The sequence below is a fragment of the Benincasa hispida genome, chromosome 1 (assembly GCF_009727055.1).
Source record: "Benincasa hispida cultivar B227 chromosome 1, ASM972705v1, whole genome shotgun sequence".
Lineage (NCBI taxonomy): Eukaryota > Viridiplantae > Streptophyta > Magnoliopsida > Cucurbitales > Cucurbitaceae > Benincasa > Benincasa hispida.
In genome coordinates, this window is record NC_052349.1 from 26,879,810 (window position 1) to 26,902,563 (window position 22,754).

Genomic DNA, 22,754 nt, shown 5'->3' on the forward strand with positions numbered 1-22,754 from the left:
AGCTAATTTCCATGAAATAGCTGCTCGACCTAGTATAAATACGTATAAACTAGTGGAATTTACTTCGTCATTATTTGTTACCCAGTTTGCATCACAATATCCTTCTAGCACTGCAAGAAAATTATTGAAATGCAGACAAAAGTCTATTATACCTCTGAGGTACCTTAGCAAATGACAAAGTGTTGTCCAATGATCCTTATCAGGATTATGAGTGTATCTACTCAGTCTACTTACAACATTGCAATATCGGGTTTAGTATAGTTCATTAAAAAAAATAACATTGCCAATAATTTTTTCATAATTAGGCTGAGAGAAACTTTTACCCTTATTCTTCTTAAGACTAATACTAGGATCATAGGGTATTTTTATAGGTGTAACATCAAAACTTTCAAATCTTTTTAACAACTTTCCAATATAGTGTGATTGATATAAAGAGAAACCATTTTCAGTTTTTCTTATCTTAACACCAAGTATCACGTCAGTTTCACCTAAATCTTTCATTTCAAATTGTGAGGATAGAAATAACTTGGTATCGTTGATTATTTTATGTTTGTACCAAAGGTCAACATATCATCAACATACAAATAGATAATTACACAGTCAGCTTTAAATGACTTTGAGTAAATATTAGTGTCAGAACAGTTTACCTTAAAACCATTGTTTACTAAAGTGTTGTTAAATTTTTCACACCATTGTTTAGGAGCTTATTTTAAACCATAAAGAGATTTTGCAAATTTACAGACCTTTTTTTTTATCAGCAACAATAAAGCCTTCAGATTGTGTCATATATATTTCCTCTTCTAAGTCCCCATTGAGGAATGTCGTCTTGACATCCATCTGATGTATTAGAAGGCCACGTATCACAATATAGGCTATCAAAGCTCTAATAGTGGCTATTTTAGTCACAGATGAATAAGTATAAACATAATCTATACCTTGATTTTATGTGTATCCCACAACCACTAGTCTAGCCTTAAACTTATCATTATACCATATGGTTTCATTTTCTTCTTAAAGATCCATTTACACCTAATGGATTTTTTTTCTTTGGGTAGTTCCACTAATTCCCATTTTTGATTCATAACTAAAGATTTGAATTCACTCTTGATTGCCTCTTTCCAAAAACTAGAATCTACTGAACGTATAGTTTCTTGATAGGTTTTTTGATCCTCATCTATTAATTACATGCAAGCAAATTGATCATCTATTTTATCTAAATTTTCAACTAGAAATGTAATTAGAAAATCAGGTCCAAAATCCTTACTAACCCTTTGTCTTTTACTTCTAACGCTAAATTTTCCCAAAATTCTTACTAACACTGAATTTTCAAATGTGTTATTAGGGCTAGAAAGAGAGAATTCAGATATTTGATTGATGCTTGAAGTACTAGCAATTTAATCATTAAGTGAATTATCTACTGATTTATCACCAGTTTCAATCATGGGAAAAACATGCTAAAAAATACAATATCCTATATTCATACACTGAATTATCACTTAAACACATAAACTTATATGCAGCACTATTATTTGCGTAACCAATGAAAATGCAATCAAAGTTTTAGATCCTATCGCGGGTTTCTTGAATTCTTGATATGCTATCTTAGCTAAGCTCCCCACACTCTTAAGTAATCTAGATTAGGTGGATAACCCTTCCATAACTTATTGGGAGTCTTATCTGGGTTTTTTAGGAGTCTTGTTAAGAATAAAACAGGAAGACAGTACACCTTCCCTCCACATGTTATTGGATAATCCATAACTTAATAACATAGCATTCATCATTTCTTTTAAAGTTCTATTTTTACATTCTACTATGCCATTTTGTTGAGATGAATATGGAGTAGTTACTTCATGAAGGAAGCGTTAATTTCACATAATTCCTTAAAGAAATTGTCACTATATTCCTCCTCTATCAGATCCAATTCGTTTTATTTTTCTATCTAATTGATTTTCTACTTTAGCTTTAAATTTCACAAACATGTTACTAGCTTCATCCTTTAATTTTAGAAAGTAAATTTTTGTATATCTAGAATAATCATCAACAAAAGAAATATAATATTTTTTTACCATATCTACTCATAGTGTTTTCAAAATCAGCTAGATTTGTGTTAATTGGATCAAGTAATTATATACTACATGTTGTTATTGATTTAAAAGGCTTTTTCACAAATTTTGTTTCTACACAAATTGGGCATCTATTGTTTTCATATGAATCATATACATTAATTAGATGCAAATTTTAAAGCCTTTTAATTGATGTAACATTAACATGTCCTAATCTACCATGCCACAAATCAAGTAATTAAACTATATAAGCAAAATGAAAGGCATTTTCATTCATAGAAATAAAAGCAGATACAACATTCAGAATAAACAGACAATCATATAGATATCCCTTACCAATAAAGTCATCATTTTTTATGATGATAACCTTGTCAGCTTAAAAAAAAAATCCTAAGTTCCACTTTGTTCAATAGACTCCCCGACCCTAGATTCCTAAGCAAAGAAGGAACATACAATACATCACTATGGGATGGAGTTTTTTCATAAGTAAGTTTCAATAAAATATTCCCTTTCCCAAGAACACCAGTAGTTGTTGAATTTCCCATGAGAACACATTCACCATTGTCGGTGTCTTGGAAGTCGTGGAAAAGATCCTGATTTGAGTATAAATGTCTTGATGCACCAATGTCCAAGATCCAATCAAACTTGTTCTCCACCAGATTTGCCTCCACAACCACTACAGGAACGATATCGTTCTCGACAACGTTGGCCTGTGGGAATGGTTTAGCAGCATCAGAATTTTGATTGACCTTTCCTTTCGTTGGATGCATTGGTAGGATTTATGTCCGAGTTACCCATAGACATAACAGTTCACTTTGGATTTCTCTATTCGTCCACCAGCAGCCATAAATTGACCCTTCTTCTGTGATGTCTTTGTTGTTTGTTTTTCTTTGTTTTTTAACCTATCTTTCACATTTGAAGATTCAACAAGGTTAGCATTAACTGAATTAACAGATAAAGAATTCATCCTATCTTTCTGTCCGTTCATCTCTTCAGCGCACATGTGACTAATCAACTTTTGCAGTGTTAAATCTTTCTCTTTGTGCTTCAGGTAGTTACTGTAGACACTCCAAGATGGTGAAAATTTTTCAAGCAACACATTTGCTTGAAGAATCTTGCACATCTTCATGCCTTTATACAGAACATTGGATACTAAATTTTCATCTCGTGAACTTGCTCCACACTGTTTTGTCATCCAACTTCTTGAACTGCACCCATTTGCCAACTATGTATTTTCTTCTGGCTATGTTATTGCCTCCGTATATGGATTCCAAGGTATTCCAGATAACTTTTGCAAATTTTTGGATGACGAACATATCAAATAAATAATTTTTTATGTGGTTGAGTAGGTGGCCACGAATAGTTTTGTTGTCTTTCTCAAACTTGTCAGCATCCATGGTGTGAAGTGAATTAATAGTGGCTTCCTTGGAGGTTGCTGGATCAATGATGGCAGCAGCTGTTGGGGTTGATGCCCTACATCTCGTAGGGTTCTTTAGTTTGTAGTTGTAATGTACAAATAATTTATTTATGTAATAAAATATTTGACGTTTTATTTCGAAATTAATTACATTAGCCACAAACTAATAAACAACATCCAATGTTATTTTATAGCTTAAACTTGTATCTAGAGACATATGGGTGGATCATGTTTAAGTGATAACCTAAATGGTCTGTAGTAGATGGATAAGGCTGAATACCTTATCCTGGTGACACAACGAGTATGACTCATTTTATAGATGTTACGATTGTTGTAAACTGCTATAAATGATCTGATCATGATCATTCATGTGGAGACATGTGAATGGAGATATTCTATATAAAAGAGTTTGTATAGGACTAAATCACGAAATGTTTAGTCTCATTATATAACGTCGTTCATAATAAAGACTTACATTTTACCAGGATGACCATAAGTAACATGACCTAAATCTTGAGTGAGTTATGAATTCCTGCCTATGAAGGCAGTTCTTTGATTTGTATGGGTGAGAGTAGTCAGATCACCAACTCAACAAGCTTACCATTTTGGAGATTCGTTTGATTGGGTAGCTGGGAACACAGCTACATAAGAAGGAATTTACTCATTCCCCAACATCGGAATAAGTAGATAAATTGCTCCCTTGAGGGCTGATTCTGGGGCTTGAACAATGTGGCGTCACGCACTCTCCTAGCTTGAGAGGGATTTGGTCATAGTTGAACAATGATTTATTGTTCATTAGAGGGATCTATGGTACTTAAGAAGTTAAATGTAATTATAAGGGAAAAACGGTAATTTTGGCCTAGCTGTACTTATGAGCAATTTGTGAAGGGTCATCATACTGTTGATTAGTTATATCCAATGAACACAAAAATATATTTGTAGTGCAAATAGTGTAGCTGGCGGTCTTTAGTGGAGTGCTCGTTAGTTAACGGATGATGAATAATTTAAATTAAAGAGTTTAATTAATTATTCACGTATCGTTGAAGCTTCGAGCTATAAGTCCATGAGGTCCCCTCGGTATCTCAATGTGGTCTAACGAGAATCAGTTTTTGGATTAATTTTAATTTTTCAAATTAATTGAGAGAATTAATTATATGTGATATAATTAATTTAATTTAATTATATATGATATAATTAGAATTTATGAGAGAAAATAAGTATTTGAATATGATTCAAATATTAATTATATGAATTGGATTCATATGGTTAAAATTTATATAATTGTGATTTATATTAAAAGTCATTGGTGAGAGAAAGGTATACTATATTTGATATAACATATAGTTTAATATATATTATATGATAATGAATATATATTAAATAATTTTAAATAAATAAATAAATTTAATTTATTTTATTTTTGAATTAATGTTATTTGGGAGGGAGTTGTAACTCTCTTCCCCCTCTTTCTCTCTAGATTGTGTATGTGGGTTGGTTACACTTTCTTCTCCTCTGCGGCTGAAGAAAAGAAACAAAGATTTTTTTTTTATTTTTTATTTTTTGTGTTATGATATCCCAAGCTTTCCCTGCATTTCTTTTCTTCTCCTCTCTCAATCCCTTCCCTTACCAAAATAGTCAGAGTTCACTCCTCCTAGATTCTCATACAGAGAATACCGAGGTTGCTTTTGTGGTAGTGCCCTTTTTGGTGTTCGTGTTTTTCACAGTGAAGAGGAAACGGAAGATTTCGTTCTTCAAGGGTAAGTCTTCTATTCCCTTTTTCTCTTCTTAGTTTCTCAAGCATGTTTTATGTTTTGTTTAATTAAATGCATGATCTATTCTATTTCTCTGTAAAATTGCGTTTTGTAATTTTTTTAGAATTGGGACGATCTGCTTCTGCTATGAACCCTTCACAAGGATCCTTTAATTGGTATCAGAGCGGAATTTTGGCCCAATTTTTTCCAAAATTTCATATTAATTTTTACAGTTTTTGGTGGGATTTAAGTATTTTGTAATTTTTCATTTGATGAATGTTTAAGAACGTGGATGTTTGAAATTATTGGATAATTTACGAGATTGGCACTGTTAGTTTACTACTTTCAATTTACAAATTTGTTTGTAAAGACCCATGTTTTGGGCTTATTTATTTGCGATCGAGTCTGTAATATAAAGTTTTGAGTCGCTTGTGCTGTTCCTGGTGAGTTTTAGAGGAATTTCAAAGCAAGGCTACGATGAGGAAGAAAGCTTTTGCTAAGAGATCATGTAGTTTTTTATACGAGATCACGTAGCGTTTGCTACGAGATCTGCCAGTGTTTGCTACGAGATTTGCTAGTTTTTCCTACGAGATCGTGTAGCATTTGCTACGAGATTTGCTAGCTTTATGCTACGAGATCGTATAGCGTTTGCTACGACATCTGCTAGTGTTTGCTATAAGATCTGCCAGTGTTTGCTACATGATCTGCCAGTGTTTACTACGAGATCGCTGCTGAGGTATCGTTGGTGGATGGTTCGGTACGAGCGGTTCAAGGCTTGGTTCACTTGTTTCGAACCAGATGACTTTTATCTTGTAATAGATAGTTACTTTGGTTAATTAAATTAATATAAGTGTTATACTAATTTAATTAGTTGTTTAGGTGTCCAATCTCGATCCAATAATTTTTTTATGTATTTGATGTATGATTTATTTTTAATATTATATGTCCTAATGTGTGTAATATAGTAAAAATCCCACCATAGGTTATGCATTTAATTTTATGCATAATTTATATTATAAGTGTTATAATATATATAATTGCATGATTTAATTAATATAGCATGCTCATGCATCATATAATATAAGTGTTATACTATATGTTTGGATGCATTAATAACATTGCCATGCATCATTTATATTATAAATATTATAATATACAGTTTTGAATATGAATGGATGATTGTTATTAATTATATCATTACATTATTATATAATTATTATATATAGTTAGTAATGAAATGGAAATGCATGAAGCATGACATTAGCTTGGGTAATTTATAATTGTTATAATTTACTAAGTATGTCATTCGATACAATTGATTGGTTTTAATTTTGTTTCATTTTTTTTATAATTGTTATAATTAAATGAATTTAGAAATTAAAATCAATAATTTAGAATTATATGCAAACCTCAGGTTAAAATGATCTTTTAAAACTGTTTTAAAATATGATTCACATAGACCTAAGATCTATTTCTAATGAGATTAGAAATCTTAGTTGAATCTTTTAATCAGTTTAATAGGATTAAATTGATCTTAATAAAATATTAACAATGTAACAAATATATCTATAAGGGATCTTTTGACTAAGGCGAGTTATGTCTAGGCTAGGGTATTTAAGTTGTCGGAAACATAACACCTCTACCTGGGAAATTACCTAGAAAGGTGAATTAGATAGATTTATTACATGCATACAAGATAGATTAAAGTTTATTAAAGAGTTTATTAGATTTTGATCAAAATTGTTTAACTATCCAAATACAAATATTGTTTTTGGGCAAATTAAACTTTCACTTAGTTAAAAATCAGTAGTCGATTTTTCCTAAGTTAATTAACCCTAAAAAAAATACTCAGTAGGAGAAAATGGGGTATATGATACTTAATTTTATCCTCTTCACATTTCTCCTTAAAATTCACACCCATGAGGTCTATATCGGCCTCGATGCACCATGGAAGTCCCCATACGGATGACATTTGTATAGATCAATATCAAGGTGAACGAAGAGATTGTTTATAGTAAGTAAGAGCGAGATGTGTGACAATCCCTCAGTCTCTCTCATTAAGTTGACTAAAGTTTTGTGCATGGCCTCGTGGCATCGTGGATGTCCCCCTAAAGGATGGAATTTTTACATAACGCTTTATTCAATCTCTAGAAATGGATAAGGTTGCTTTAGTTTCATGTCCCAATCGATTTTTCCCTACAGTTGGCTCATTAGGGTGGAACTCTAGAACCTAAAATGAAGGGTCATACTTACAAGAATTGTTAAGCAAGTTAACAAACCCTGACCAAACAATGGTGACTGTTAGTTACAGTAACAAAGTTTTGTTTTTGTCTAATAGTTGAGAATGTCTCATTTCAGTGAAGGGGCACTTGATCACTCTACGGTGACTTTTGTCCTTCCTCACTGAAACATCATTGTAAAATAGATATAACTTAGGGTACCCTAGACTATTTTGCTAAAAACCGATTGGTTGTCTTAGTGGTTTAATGCAAATAAACTAATTATAAATAAATTTTATGTTTCAGAAAATTTGTTTCAATGGCTACCGCTACTTTAAATCTTCTCGCTGCTGACAAATTAACGGGCAAAAACTATGCTTCATGGAAAAACACGATCAACACAATTTTAATAATCGATGACCTTTGTTTTGTCCTAATGGAGGACTGTCCTCTCATTTTAGTTCCAAATGTTGCTCAAAATGTTTGAAAAGCATACGACATGGGTAAATGAAAAGGCACGAGCATATATCTTGGTGAGTCTTTCTGAAGTCTTGGTCAAGAAGCATTAGGCCATGCTCATAGCCTGTGAGATCATGGAGTACCTGAAGGGAATTTCGGACAACCATCCGCACAACTTAAGCATGATGCTCTCAAACACATCTTCAATGCTCGTATGCAAGAAGAGGCATCTATTCGAGAACATGTTCTCAACATGATGGTCCACTTCAACATGGTGGAGATGAATGGGTCCGTCATTGATGAAGTCAACCAGGTTAGCATTATTTTAGAATCTTTACCTGAAAGTTTCCTTCATTTTCGGAGCAATGTTGTTTAAACAGGATTGACTACAACGTAACCACCCTCATCAACGAGCTACAGACCTTTTAGTGATAGAATGAGTTATATTTTTAGCTCCTTGATGAAAGGCAAGGGATAGAAGGGTGAAGCAAATGTTGCTTCATCCTTTAAGAAGTTCCACAAAGGTTCGACCTTGAGGACAAATTCTGCACCTTCTTCCTTCGGCAACAAAAAGTGAAAGAAAAAGAAAGGTGAAAAGGGGAAAGCTAACCCACCAGCAACTGCTCAAAAGAAAGCCAAGGTTGCAAAGGGAGTCTTTTCCCATTGCAACCAAAAGGGACATTGAAAAAGGAACTATCCCAAGTACTTGGTAGAAAAGAAGAAGGCCAAACAAGGTGAATGTGATTTTCTTGTATTGGAAACATATTTAGTGAAGAATGATGATTCTGCCTGGATTATAGATTCTGGTGCCACTAACCACATTTGTTCTTCATTTCAGGGAATTAGTTCCTAACGGTAACTAGATGTTGGTGAGATGATGATACAGGTTGGAACTGGACATGTCTTCTCAGCTGTGGCAGTGAGAGGTCTTCAATTGACTTTACAGAATAAATTCACTTTACTAGAAAATGTATATGTAGTTCCTGGTTTTAAGAGGAACTTAATTTCTTTAAAGTGTTTACTTGAACAAAAATATTGTATAAATTTCTCTAAATAAAGTATTTATTTCAAAGAATAGTGTCAATATTTTTTCAACTGAACTGTAAAATAATTTATATGTGTTAAGGCCGTTAGCAAATAAATAACTCTATAACACTTAAATGTTTAAAACTGTAGAACTCAACATAAAAGGCTTAAAATTTCTCCTAAAGAAAATGCCCAACTTTGACACCTGAGTTTAGGACACATTAATTTCAATAGGATAGAGAGATAGGTGAAGAATGAACTTTTAAACGAGTTAGAAAAAAATTCTTTACTTGTGTGTGAATCATGCCTTGAAGGCAAAATGACTAAGAGGCCCTTTACTGAAAAAGGTCATAGGGCCAAAGAACCTTTAGAGGTAGTACATTCAGACCTCTATGGTCCGATGAATGTAAAAGCTAGGGGAGGTTGCGAATATTTCATCACCTTTACTGATGATTATTCAAGATATTGGTACGTTTATTTAATGCAATGTAAGTCTGAATCTTTTGAAAAGTTCAAAGAATTCAAGGCTGAAGTTGAAAATGCATTAAGTAAAACAATATAGAAATTTCGATCTAATCAAGGTGGAGAGTTTATGGTTCTAACATTCCAAAACCAATTGATAGAACATGGAATTGTATCCCAACTCCCAGCACCTGGTACACCTCAGCAGAATGGTGTATTATAAAGGAGAAATCGAACCCTGTTGAACATGGTTCAGTCTATAATGAGTTACACTTGCTTATTTGACTCATTTTGGGGTTATGCAGTGGAGACTGCAATGTATATGTTGAAATGTGTTCCATTCAAGAGTGTTATCAAAACACCTTGGGAGTTATGGAATGGTCGTAAAGCTAATTTACATCATTTCATAATCTGGGGTTGCCCAGCATATGTGTTTGAGGCAAATCCTAAGAAACTAGAATCTCGTTCAAAATTGTGTCTATTTGTAGGCTACTTCAAAGAAATGAGAGGTGGTTACTTCTTTGACCCAAAAGAGAACAAAGTGTTTGTATCTACAAATGCTACTTTTCTTGAAGAAAACCACATAAGGGAGCACAAGTCTTGTAATAAAATTATGTTGAATGAACTTTCCAAAGAAACTACTGAACCTTCAACAAGAGTTGTTAAATAACCCAACAACTCAACAAGAGTTGTTGAAGTTGGATCATCTAGTAGGTCAAATCCACCTCAAGTGTTGAAGGAACCTCAATGTAGTGGAAGGGTTACAAATCCACCTGTCCGTTACATGGGTTTAACTGAAATCCTAGCTATAGTAGCTGACGGAGTTGTTAAGGATCCATTGTCTTACAAGAAGGCAATGGAGGATGTTGACAAAGATGAATGGATCAAAGTTATGGATCTCGAAATAGAGTCAATGTACTTCAATTCAGTATGGGATATTGTAGATCAATTTAGTATGCTTGTAAAATATTCGATGCAGAATTCTAAGAGAGGCTTACTACCTTTCAGACATGGAGTAATATTGTCTAAGGAGCAGTGTCCTAAGACACCTCAAAAGGTTGAGAAAATGAGACGGCCCCCTATGCATCGACTGTTGGCAACCTGATATGTGTGATTTTATGTACGAGACCTGACATCTACTATGCGGTGGGGATAGTCAGTAGATATCAGTTTAATCCAGGATTTGATCACTGGACCGCCATTAAAAATATCCTCAAGTATCTGCGAAGAACGAGGGACTACATGATCATGTATGGTTAAAAGGATCTGATCCTTACTGGATACATGGACTCTGGTTTTCAAATTGATAAGGATTCGAGAAAATCCACTTCATGATCAGTGTTCACTCTTAATGGAGGAGCAGTAGTATGAAGGAACACCAAGCAAGGGTGCATTACTGACTCCACTATGGAGGCTGAGTATGTAGCGGCTTGTGAAACTGCTAAAGAAGCTGTTTGGCTCAGGAAATTCTTGACGGATCTGAAAGTCATTCCAAACATGTCAAAGCTCATCGCACTTTATTGTGATAATAGTGGTGTTGTGACTAATTCCCGAGAGCCTAGGAGTCACAAGTGCGGGAAACACATAGAGTAGAAACATCATCTCATCTAAGAGATTGTGCATCGAGTGGACGTGATCATTATGCAAATAGCTTCAGAGCACAATGTTGCTGATCCGTTTACAAAGGCCCTCACGACTAAGGTGTTTGAGGTTCACTTGTAAATTATGGGTCTATGGGACAAGCCACGTTTAGACTAGGGCAAGTGGGAGATTTTTGTACTAGGCGGTTTGTGCCCTAGTTTATTGCTTTGTGTACTTTGTATTACAGTTTGATTTTTATACTGTACACCTCACTAGCTTTAGGTCAAGTGGGAGATTGTTGGGGTCGATGCCTTAAATCTTGCAGGGTCCTATAGTTTGTAATTGTAATGTACAAACATTTTATTTATGTAATAAAATATTTGATGTTTTATTTCAAAATTCGTTTCATTAATCACAAACCAATAAACTAACATCCAAGGTTATCTTGTAGCTTAAACATGTATGCCGAAAAATGGAGGATAGACGATATTTAGTTCAAAATCGTAAATAACAAACACAAATTTTAAATTAAATATAATAAATCCTCAACACGTTTAATGATAATGCAGAAAAATAATAAAAAAAAAGTAAAAATTAAATAGGAAAAACAAAAATTTTAGATAAACTGATACTTGAAAATAACATAACATTAAAAAAAAAAGGGAGAAGAAAAAGAAGAAGAATTGATAAATGGAAAATTGGAGTAGAGTGAAATTTCAAAAGAAAGATTTTGATACTAATTAAAAAAATGGATAAAGAAAAGAAATATAGATATTATGCCATAATTCAAAAGAATCTTGTCATTTACTATTTTTACAAATGATAGTGTAATTAGTGTTGTATGCCTGAATATCCCTTTTTTATGTCCAAATTTTGACATTAACACAATCTTTTTCCATATCCAAATTTTGACATCTAACATAATACAACTCGCAATTTTAAAAATATTGGAACTATATATATATATATATATGTCGTCTCTTTTAAATTTTAATATCATCGTCAATTTAAAACCCATTTGAAATGAAGTTTTAAAAGAATATGAAAAAGTATTTTTAATTAAAATAAAAAGATATTCTTGATCATTTAAAAACTCATTCAAACAAAACAACAATTATTCAGATTATTTTCAAGATAATTCATTAGTGGATAACAAAACGATATTTCAAAATTCGCTTGATTTTTATAGGTCTCATTTTCGATATTGATTCGAAATGATTCCCCCATAATTAGAAAAGACCAAAAGTAAATAGTTGGACTAAAACAGGATTTGGGAGTTGCGTAGTGGGTTAATGTGTGTTTTTATATTCAATTGTCAACTACTTGTTTAAAGCTTGCTTTATCTATCCAATATCTTCCCCATACATGCAACAATCAATTGATTGATGGCTAAACTAAAATTAGAATAGTTCTTTACGTCTATGTTTTAAACACCCAACATCCATTTTTTTCTCAAACATAAATTTTACCGTCATTTTCTTTCTTTAAAAAAAAAAAGAAAAAAAAAAAGAAAAGAATTCTACCATCAATTTTAACCTCTTAAACCGTATATGTATCATCTAGTAATCTCTAAAATGTATTTTTTTAGTTCAATTAAACTATTATTTAAAAGTTAATTATTACTGTTAAAGCATAAAAACTCTTTCAACTTAATTTATGTTAAATCGTGAAAGATCATAAGTGTATAATATAAATTAGGGACCATATATATATAAAGGATTATTTATAAAGTAAACGATATAAATTATAGTATACTCAAAATGAGTATAGCAAATGGTATAGCGGTTATATATATATATATATATATATATATTCTAACAAATAAAAAGCTCTCTAAAGATGAGGTATCATTACATAAACTAATTATCCTTACCTGAATCGATTTTTCAATTATTATTAGTTGACCAACGAAAAAATGATTTACCTTTTAAAAATTATTCTATATGTTTTTTAAGTTATGTTCTTGATCATCATTCGAATTTGAATCAAATTGAATTTGGGTACAATTAAATTTTCATTTCACATATGCCACAAAAGTCTATTTTAGAAGGTAAAATTGGAAATGTTTATAGGATTGATCCCAAATATTAAAAAATGTAAAATTCAAATTGAATCCATTTAGGATTGGTCTCAAATTATGAAAATATGTTACTTTCATATTCAATTCAATATCACATTTGAGTGAAATTGAAAATAAGAAAGTACCACAAATAATATATAAAAAAAATTGAAATCAAATTCATTATCCTTAAAAAATAGTAAAGAAAAGTAAGCCTACGAATTTAAGAATGGCAAGTTAAACAACTTAGCACTCTAAATATATATTTCTTAAACATTGATCAAAGAACTATGTATTCCAAATACATATTATTTATAATTTCACATACTAATTAACTTCTTAAACTAAATGACTTCATATTTAATAACTAAACTTAATGATCCAAACATCTCTTGATAATAATTTTCTAAAATTCAAAGGAGATAATTTATTTATACTCTTCTTCACTTATTATAATAAGATATCTTTTATATTGTATTTTAATTACTATAAAACTTTTATGACAAATATAAATTTATACACTTGAATTTTGGATATTGTGTTAATTTAAACTATAAATTAATAATTGTATCAATTTAAACCCTGAACTTTTATAAGTATATCAATTTAAACTCTAAACTTTTATAATTGTATCATCTTAAACCATCAATTTATGTTTTATTTAAATACACTTATAAAAATTTAGAGTTTAAATTAATATATTTATAAAAATTTATGATTTAAATTGATAAACTTATAAAAATATAAAATTTAAATCGATGCAACTCCAAAATTTAATTAATTTAAAGTTTAAATTATACCACACAAAAATTTAAGAATCTAAATTGATATTTGCTCAAACTTTTATAAGGCAAATAAAATATGGGGGCAACAGTAAAAGGAAATAAAAAAATAAATAAAGTAAATAATGAAATTTGTCAGAATCGGCGAACTGGAATAAAAGAGTCTGGGACAGAAAAATGAGCTCAGATCTTTTTGTTTCTCTCTATCCATCTTCTAAAATATCTCTGTTTTCAGTATTTAATCCATTCAGATATTTTCACCGCTCTCCCTCATCCCCAACCTTCTCCACTTTCTCGACTACACTTTTCTTTTCCTACTCGCCCTCTCCTCTCCTCCACCTGTCACCAACAATTATTATTCTTTTCTATCTCTTTTATGAAAAAATTTCTAATATTTCCTTTCTATTCGTACTATAAATTTGCTTTTATAAATATTCATGGATCTTATATTGATGTTAGTGAGTCTCACTCTATTTTGAAAAATATATTAACATGAAAGAAATATGAATTTTTTTCATACTACCGAAATAAAGGAAATTTTTCCTCTCATTTACTCACAATCGTTTAAAATAAATTTTTTTACACCAACAACAAATTATATAATAATATTCACTTTGGGATAATTGACCCACCGATTTATTAATCGCCTTAAAATAACTCAACTTCAATCATATTTACTATTGAAGTTTGTATTTATAGAATTTTATCCCACTATTTAAGTTTACATATTTATCAACGGATCTTATCTTTCTCTCTTTTACACATTTATCGAGAAATTCTATTTTACAACTCTATTCTCCAATCAAAACATGGTTGAACTAGCGTAAACATTATCATATCATTAAAAAAAATGTGAGAAATGATAAGGTATGTAATCATTTGAAATGTATCTATATTCAACTGGATCCTCTTAAAAATTTATGTGACTAATTTAAAATTCGTGAAGCAGTTTTAAATACTACATGACTTACTTGGTAAAAAAATAGCTATAAACTATGATTTAATGTTGAAAGAGGTAATTATAATAATTAAATTAGCACAGGCAATAGTGATAGTTAATTGCATAGAGCTAACATGTAATTTAAGTTTGTTTTTAAGTCTAATTACAAGTTTAACCTATATGATTTAGAAAAAAAAAAGTTAAAATTTGCTTATCTTACATAGTTATGGAATATTTTCTCATACTATAGGACTAAATTCTAAATTTTTTAAAGACTAAATATGCCATTTAAGTTTGTTTTTATCATGGGGGATTATAAAAGGTAGGTGAGGAGAGAAGGGAAAGGCGAGTAGGAGAAAGACATGATTTTAATGTGTAGTCGCGTTTGAGAAATGTGAAAAAGGGAGAGAGCCAAAGAAAAGGAAACGCCAACCCTATGCTGTGGTTCTTCTTTGTAAAAGCGTTCTATAAAAACCAACGTAATTTTAAATCCCACCAATCAACATTCATCTCCGAAACCCATCGGAAAAGTGCTTTTTCTTAATTCTTCTTCTTTCAATTCCACTCTAGGGTTTGTTCTTTTTTCTTCTTCCTTCAATTTTATTTTCTTACATACCCTGGGCCATGGAATCGCATGTGCAATTCAGCGAAACAGGGCCGTTTTGGACCAATGAGAAGCACATGCACTTCTTGAATTCCATGGAAGCTTCTTTTGTCCAATCAATGTTCGAAAATCGCAACCATCATCGCCGCCGTCTACGGCTGGACCGCCACTTGCCGGACACCGCTGACTCAACCCTAGATTCCCCTCAGAAGGACGACACCAAAAACCATGCCACCTCTGGTCAGTTCAATATTGCATTTTTGCCACTCATTTTCTAAGTTTAATACTCAACGCCAATTTTCTTTCCTTTTTAATTTTTTTTTTTTTAAAAAAAACGCATTATTTTATTGGGTCAATATTGGAGTGAAATCTGGTTAACGTGAAGGACGCATTATTTTCATTTTTTTGGGTTTGTTTTTTTAAATTTATTATTATTATTATAATTTTTTTTTTTGACTAAAAAGGACCAACCAAACAGCGCCTAAAAAAATACGATAAAAGTGGGAATAGTGAATATTCCTTACGAAGATATTTATTTATGATTTAGATATCACAATAAAAAATCACTTTCCTTTCACTCCAAAGATCATTAATATTCTTTCCTTTCTGGTTCCTTGCATTTTCCAGTTTTCTTCTTTTAATTATTATTTCCCTTTTAATTTCTTTTGGGCTGCGATCCAGAAGCTGTTAGAATCAACGGTAGATCTAGCAGGAGATCAAGAAGGATATCATCTCTACCGCACACTTCAACTCAAGATCAGGCTAGTGCAGAAACCATATAATATAAACATTGCATTTCTTCTTTCTTTCTTTTTTCTCTACCAATAATAGAAATTATATTTATGAGCAATTTTTGCTTTTATAACATTTTTGTCTTTATCTTCCTTTAATCTTCTCTTTTTCCATCAAAATTATGTTCTTTTTTTTTTGCGGCTGTTGTGGGTATTTTTGTAATGCCACGTGGATATACATTCTAATATGAAAAAGTGATCATATTGTAAATTAAGCATAGCTTTGTGAGGCAACACCTAATTAGTTGAACTCTAAATTTTCTTATTTTAAATAATAGTAATAAAATTAATAAAACACAAGAAAAATATCTCCTTCAATTATTAAACGAATCTCATCAATTATCCTCCTCTTTCTTTTTTTTTTTTCCCTTTTTTTTTTCCTTTGAAACAATCCTCATCAATCATCACTATCTTATAAATTACACATAAATAACTTAGAAAACAACATATTTTTATATATAATTAATTAAGAAATAAAATGGCATGCTTGTGTGATATGACAGGTGGTCCCACAGATTGAAAAGAGAGCAGTTGAGGATGAAGATGAGAGAGACCATCCCATGTCACCTGTCAACTGAGAAAATATATTATTATTGTATTGTTTCTTTTGCATTTTTTTTTTTTTCACTTTGTTTCTTCTTTTAATCTTTATGTCATTTCACTTTAGTTTGTTCATCTTTAATTAATGATTGTGCGAAAAAAAAGGTCTAATTGAGATATTAGTGAATTTGAATGGGTGGACGGATTAATTTAATTGGCTACTTAATTTAAGTTTACATTGCATATTTTACTTTATTAGTACAACGAGTACAAATTTAAAAATTAAGAAAATAAATACTATGTTCACTTTGATATTTTACATTAATTGTTTATTTCTATAATTTAAAATTAGTTTAAAATAAATTGTAGTCACTCATCTAGACAACCATCTATATTTGGATCCCATATTTGTATTCTACCGTTTTATTTATTTATTTATTTATTTAAATGATTTTAATGAATTTATTGGAATGTAGTGACTAAATTTAATTTAATGAAATATGTATGGTAAAGGACCCTATTGTAACATAACATAATGATCATATTATTAGAGAACATTATTTTAAAATAAGTAACTGTCTTAGGCAAGTATATAATGTGCTTGCATAAAGCTATGGAGGGAACTTTTATCTTCTAATTTTTTTTTTCATTTAACTTTGGAATGCATATATATTTTTTCGAAATTCTATAAGATGACATGTTTGTGGAGATAAGTAATGTGTATGTGCATATAGATTGCAATTGTGATTATAGAAGTGAAAGATCAAAACCTAAATAGTAAAAATGCGTTTGTACAAACAACTTTCACAAAACCCCACATCTACATAGAGTTTTGGGGTTTACATGAATTTTCAATATTAAACTATTTTGCTCTCAAACTTTTTATAATTAAGTTCCTATTTTATCTTTCAACTTTTGAGCATATGATGTTGATCATGTGGACACAATCATCGTGGTCAACATGTCAATAAAAAGAAGTAATGTTTCTGCCTGCATGAATGTGATTGAGAAAATAGATGTGAAATATCACGATCTAATAAGTTGTATGTATTTTTATGAAAAACTTTTATATATATATATATATATATAAACACCTCTAATGAATGGGTACTTAAAAAGTACTCACATTGCTTATGTGGGACCTCTTAATGTTTAGTTATGTTTCTCATATGTTTTATATTTTTCTTTTTTGGGTTATAGATTCCTTTTTTCTACAAAGTTTTTGGGTCACATAAAACAATTGATGTTGATAGGTCACAACCCTTCAAGTGATCAAAATATTGTTGAGAACTTATGCATTGGTTTGCATATGGGTATGACCGAGAATGTAAATGTGAAACATCACAATCTAACTGTTGAGATGTGTGTGTGTTTTTTTTAAAGAAGATACCTCCAATATATAATGGTTTTATTTTTTAGAAGTCTTAACTAACATTATTTACATGGGTATTTAAACTTATTGAATCACATGAGTCGACTGTTGCTGATGGGACACAACTGTTCAATCACATCATTTCAGATAAAAAGCCAATTCTAACGATTTGGATAATCTTTTTCTGACAATATGCAGGGTGAAGGAATCAGACCGCTGATCTTGATGTCGATAGTATAAATTTATGCCAATTGAATTATGTTCGAATTAAAATGTTAAGTTGGTTAGTACAAGCAAGAAAAGCTAGGTAAGAAAGAAGTTTAAAAAGTTGGTGAAGGATACAAAGTGCATACAAAGACTTGGCATTAGTTAGAGAACGTGTTTGTGACTTAACATTAGTTGACGATATATGGTTAAGAAATATCGCATTTTATAACATTCATTAATCTTAAATATCGAGTTCTATTCTTGACTTGTAATTAATGAGAAAATGTTCAATTTAGTGGTGAAACTTTTATCCTACAACTCAGATTGATCACTATCCATTAATAGAAAAAAAAAAAAAGGATTATTGAAACTAAACCTAACTTGTACTCAAAGGAAGATATTTTATCGATGGTTTTTCCTTAGAAAATCATAAAGGACAATGTGGGGTATAGCAATGGGGAAAAGGGAGAGCATTACAAATTGGTGATGGGAATGTGGAAGATAATATATATACACATATAATCTAAAGTATAGTCAAAGGAAGATATTTTATTTCGCAATGTGGGATTGATTTTATTGTGTTTATTTTTTTTCTCAATTTATTGGGTGCAATGGAAAGTCATAAAAGCGATTATGTGGGGATAAGGAAAAAGATTCATCAATATAAAGTTTGTTGCCAAATCTTATCTTAGTGATATACTTCGTTACTTAATTCCCTATTATATATTATTACCTTTTGGTATCGGAACTGATTTTCATGAATACTTTTTTATGAGGGAGCATGTACGAAGAAATTAGGTTGTACAAATGTACAAGAAAAAGGATTTCTTTTGCCTTTTAAAATTTTATAAATTTCTATTTTGTCTTTTCAAATTAAATATTTACATTTATTGAGTCAAACAATATAAAAAAATTTGTTTGATACATTATTTACAATAGTTTTGAAAAAAAAAAAAAATCTCTATGTATTTAAACAAATTATAAATGGTTGGATTTTTACGGTGACAGCACTGAAATGCGCTATCTCCCTTCACTTAATTCGGGATCATTCTTGTATTTTACAAGTTGATTTCTTGATTTTACAGGTATTGAGCATAATTTAGGTAGAACCAACCCTTAGCACCAATTTTGGGACAAAAAAGAGCTTAATTAGAGGTTTAGAATGTCAACCAAGACAAGAAACATAAATTGGAGCAAGAAGGGCTAGCGTCGTGACGCTGCTCGATACTTTTTGCAGCATCGTAAGGCAGTAGCATGCCTTTTCGTGCAGAGCAGACAGTGCCACGACACTATCCTATAGTGTCATGATGCTACAGACTTTATCAAATGACCTGAGATGCGCATTTTACACAGCGTCGTAACGCTGCCTCCAAGCACCATGGTACCATCATGTGTTTTTATATCCCAACCCTAGCCACCTGTAGATTTTTCATGCTTTTACATAGAATTTTCTCTACTCTTTTTGGGATCTCCTCTATATTTCTTCTTCCCTATTTAATTGAGATCTTCTTTTATTATTATTTGGTGAATTGAAGCATGTATCAAGGCTAAGGTACTATTATCTAGCTTAAGATTTAGGGTTTATCTTTTGATTGTCAAACTCACGAGATTATGAATATTTTCATCTTGTAATTTTATGATATAGCGAATTCTCTCCTTGAACTTATTCGTTCAATTGAGTGTGTCTGGGATTATTGACAATTAGCCAAGCTTGTTAAATTCATTGTTAAAGATCTAGATCTAATATGTAATCATTAGATCGTCAAATAACCAAAGTTAAGTTAGACTTGTATATTGATTCGCAATTCCAATCTAATAACATTCATCTAATTAATGTAGGATTGATTCACATCGAGTACTTAATTGGAAATTCTGAATTAATTGTTCAACTTAACAATAGTCCTAGATCTTAATGCCAATTGATTTGTGTGTTTAGGATGCTTTTCATCTAAACATAAAGATTGATTTGATTAATAGGACATCACTCTATAGATGATTATGTTCATGTGATTTCAAGAAATATGCATGATTAGTCCATGATTGAGTAGGAAATCAAAAGTAACCTTAACATATCTCGGGCTAGGTATTTGTTTCATTGATAATCTAAATTCTACCAATTGTGTGCTTAGTGATTCTTTGCTCTCACTTTCTTTTACATTTAAGCAATAAAAAAAATTCAACTCAAAATCCCCCATTTTGGTTACTAAAAAATAAGTAATTTGGATGGAAATTTGACCGTTTGTGCAAGCTTAAATGAATTTGTGCAAGCTTCCCCAACATTAGATCTCTGATAAGATGCAGGTTCAGTATTTTTATGAGGAATTTATGAATAAGACAAGAGCAATATAGATGTTGCAGTAGGAGGAGCGCTTGTTAATAAAACTCCTAATGAGGCTTAAAAGCTCATTGCTACTATGATTGAGAATAATTAGCAATTTGGGACCATAGTTCTACGAATATTAAATCTCCAGCTGAGGTAAGTGAATTAAAAAGTCAAATTTCTGACTTGGTTACTATTGTGAAATAGATGGGGTTGGAAAAGAATCAATTGACATTGACGTGCCATATTTGTTCAATAACTGAGCACGCGACTGATGTCTATTCAAACTTCCAAACAAGAGGTGCATGCAATGGGAGGTTTTAATAATAATATGCAAAACAGATGAAGAGACCCATAGCCAGGCTTACAATCCACGGTGGCTAGACTACCCTAATTTTAACTCGGTTGGGAAAAATGAGAAGGCTCATAATAATAAGGGAGCCTTTTAAAATTCAGGTATGTCTATAGAAGACATTGTTAAAAATTTAGCTGATAATAGTTTGCATTTTCAAATATGATACAAAGACTATCTTGGACTAGATGGGGAACCAGATTTCCTAGCTTGCCACCTCTGTGAGCAAACTGGAGAGACAATCTAGGAAGCTCCCATCACAGCAAACCTGAGGAAGAATGTGAGTGCCATCACATTGAGGAGTGGCAGAGAGCTTCCATCACCAATTGTCCCTATTGACATCCCATTTGAGCCTGCTGATGATTATTCTACTTCCATTGATCCAACCGTTACAGGAGAACCACCTCATAACCAAGGAAGGAAGTAAAAATTGATCCCCTTCTTTTTTTGAATTCTAATTTACTCCTTTTCCTTCCAGGTTAGCAAGACCAAAGAAGAATGAGGTTGTTCGAGAGCTTCTTCATACTTCTAAGAGAGTGGAGATCAATATCCCACTTCTCGATGCTGGCAAACAAATTCCAAAATATGCAAAGTTTTTTAAGGAGCTGTGTACAAGGAAAAGATAGACCAAAGAAAAAGAATGGGTTATGATAAGTCATTTAGTCTCTGCGATCTTACAAAAGAACATGCATGAAAATCAGAAAGACCCTGGTATATTTTTGCTTCCCTGTTTCGTAGGAAATAAGAATATAGAGAGGGTCATGCTTGATTTAGGTGCCTTTATTAACGTGATGTCATACCGTGTTTACCAAGATTTAAAATTAAATGATTTACATAAAACTAGAGTGGCAATATAATTAGTTGATCGTTCATTTATCCATCCATTAGGTGTTGTAGAGGATATAAAAGTAATTAAGATTTTATTTTGTGCATGTATAAGTAAAAGAGAAATACTATTGATTTGTAGTGTGCAAGCAAAATATGTATATATTTTATTATTTTTTAAGTACCAAGATGATGACAAACATTGCTTGTCACAAATAAACTTTTAGTGTTTGACAACCGATATTAAAGATAACGGACATTGGAGAAGGTGTAATTTAAGGTGTTTAATATTGGTTGTCTTTAATGTTTTTAATGTTGGTTTAAAACTGACATTAAAGACAACTGAAATTGACGACCTTTTATAACATGATCTTCAATGTCGGTTTTCAATCGACGTTGTACCTCTATAATATCAGTTTTAAACTAACATTAAAACCTAGTTTTGTAGTAGTGTAGGCCTAACAACATAACATTCTATGGATAATATTTGCTAGATTGTGTGAACATGTAGAAGACTAGCCTAGGCTCGACAGCAAGGCATGCATACTAAAATGAGATATGCTCTAATTATCATCATCAAGGATTACTTTGTAAAAAAAAAAAAGACTAGCATGCGTATTTACTTACATGATCCTTAATCTTTTTATTTGGTATTGTTTTTTCAATCTTATAAGTGAAAGCACTTTAAATCTAACCTAAAAGAAAAAACAAAGAAAAAAATATGCAAAATGTGAAGGGATTGAATCCCAAAGCGGAAGCGTTTTATCGTTTTTTGTTTTTGAATTGGCATAAAAAATTTTATAGAATCAAATAAAACTAGGTTAAGCATACAAAAGGGTTTGAGAACACAAAATACCTCAATGAGGAATAGCTCTCCAAAATCTTAAGGCCTTCTCTTTCTCCAAGATCACAAACAATACTAGACATCACCGAATAGTGCTTCCCCGCTATGACTCCAGTAATGAATTGAGATTGTGGGATCCT

General features: G+C 31.3%; 1 protein-coding gene and 1 long non-coding RNA gene across 8 annotated transcripts in view; both read left to right on the plus strand.

The window, feature by feature from the left end:
* Positions 1–6,101, plus strand: part of LOC120067380 — a 41,445-nt gene extending 35,344 nt beyond the window's left edge. The window contains exons 5-6 of one of the 6 annotated variants that reach the window (XR_005478983.1): positions 5,136–5,237; positions 5,356–5,679. This is a non-coding gene — a long non-coding RNA (uncharacterized LOC120067380). The other 5 variants (XR_005478982.1, XR_005478981.1, XR_005478980.1 and 2 more) reach the window with 5 other exon arrangements.
* Positions 6,102–15,100: 8,999 nt separating this feature from the next.
* LOC120073889 lies at positions 15,101–16,930 on the plus strand. Of its 2 annotated transcripts, none has more exons than XM_039026804.1 (3): positions 15,101–15,603; positions 16,045–16,124; positions 16,658–16,930. In XM_039026804.1, the coding sequence occupies exons 1-3, from the start codon at positions 15,384–15,386 to the stop codon at positions 16,730–16,732; spliced, it is 375 nt and encodes a 124-aa protein (XP_038882732.1). In that variant the 5' UTR covers positions 15,101–15,383; the 3' UTR covers positions 16,733–16,930. The 2 variants fall into 2 exon arrangements, with proteins under 2 accessions (XP_038882732.1, XP_038882735.1); XM_039026807.1 differs by having other exon boundaries at positions 16,048–16,124.
* The last annotated feature ends 5,824 nt before the right edge of the window (positions 16,931–22,754 follow it).

Bases quoted from the DNA above. Each gene is read 5' to 3' on its own strand.
- LOC120073889 (XM_039026804.1), top strand. From the start codon at position 15,384: ATGGAATCGCATGTGCAATTCAGCGAAACAGGGCCGTTTTGGACCAAT. The intron at 15,604-16,044 runs GTCAGTTCAATA...GCTGCGATCCAG, and splicing joins CAAAAACCATGCCACCTCTG to AAGCTGTTAGAATCAACGGT. The intron at 16,125-16,657 runs GCTAGTGCAGAA...GTGATATGACAG, and splicing joins ACACTTCAACTCAAGATCAG to GTGGTCCCACAGATTGAAAA.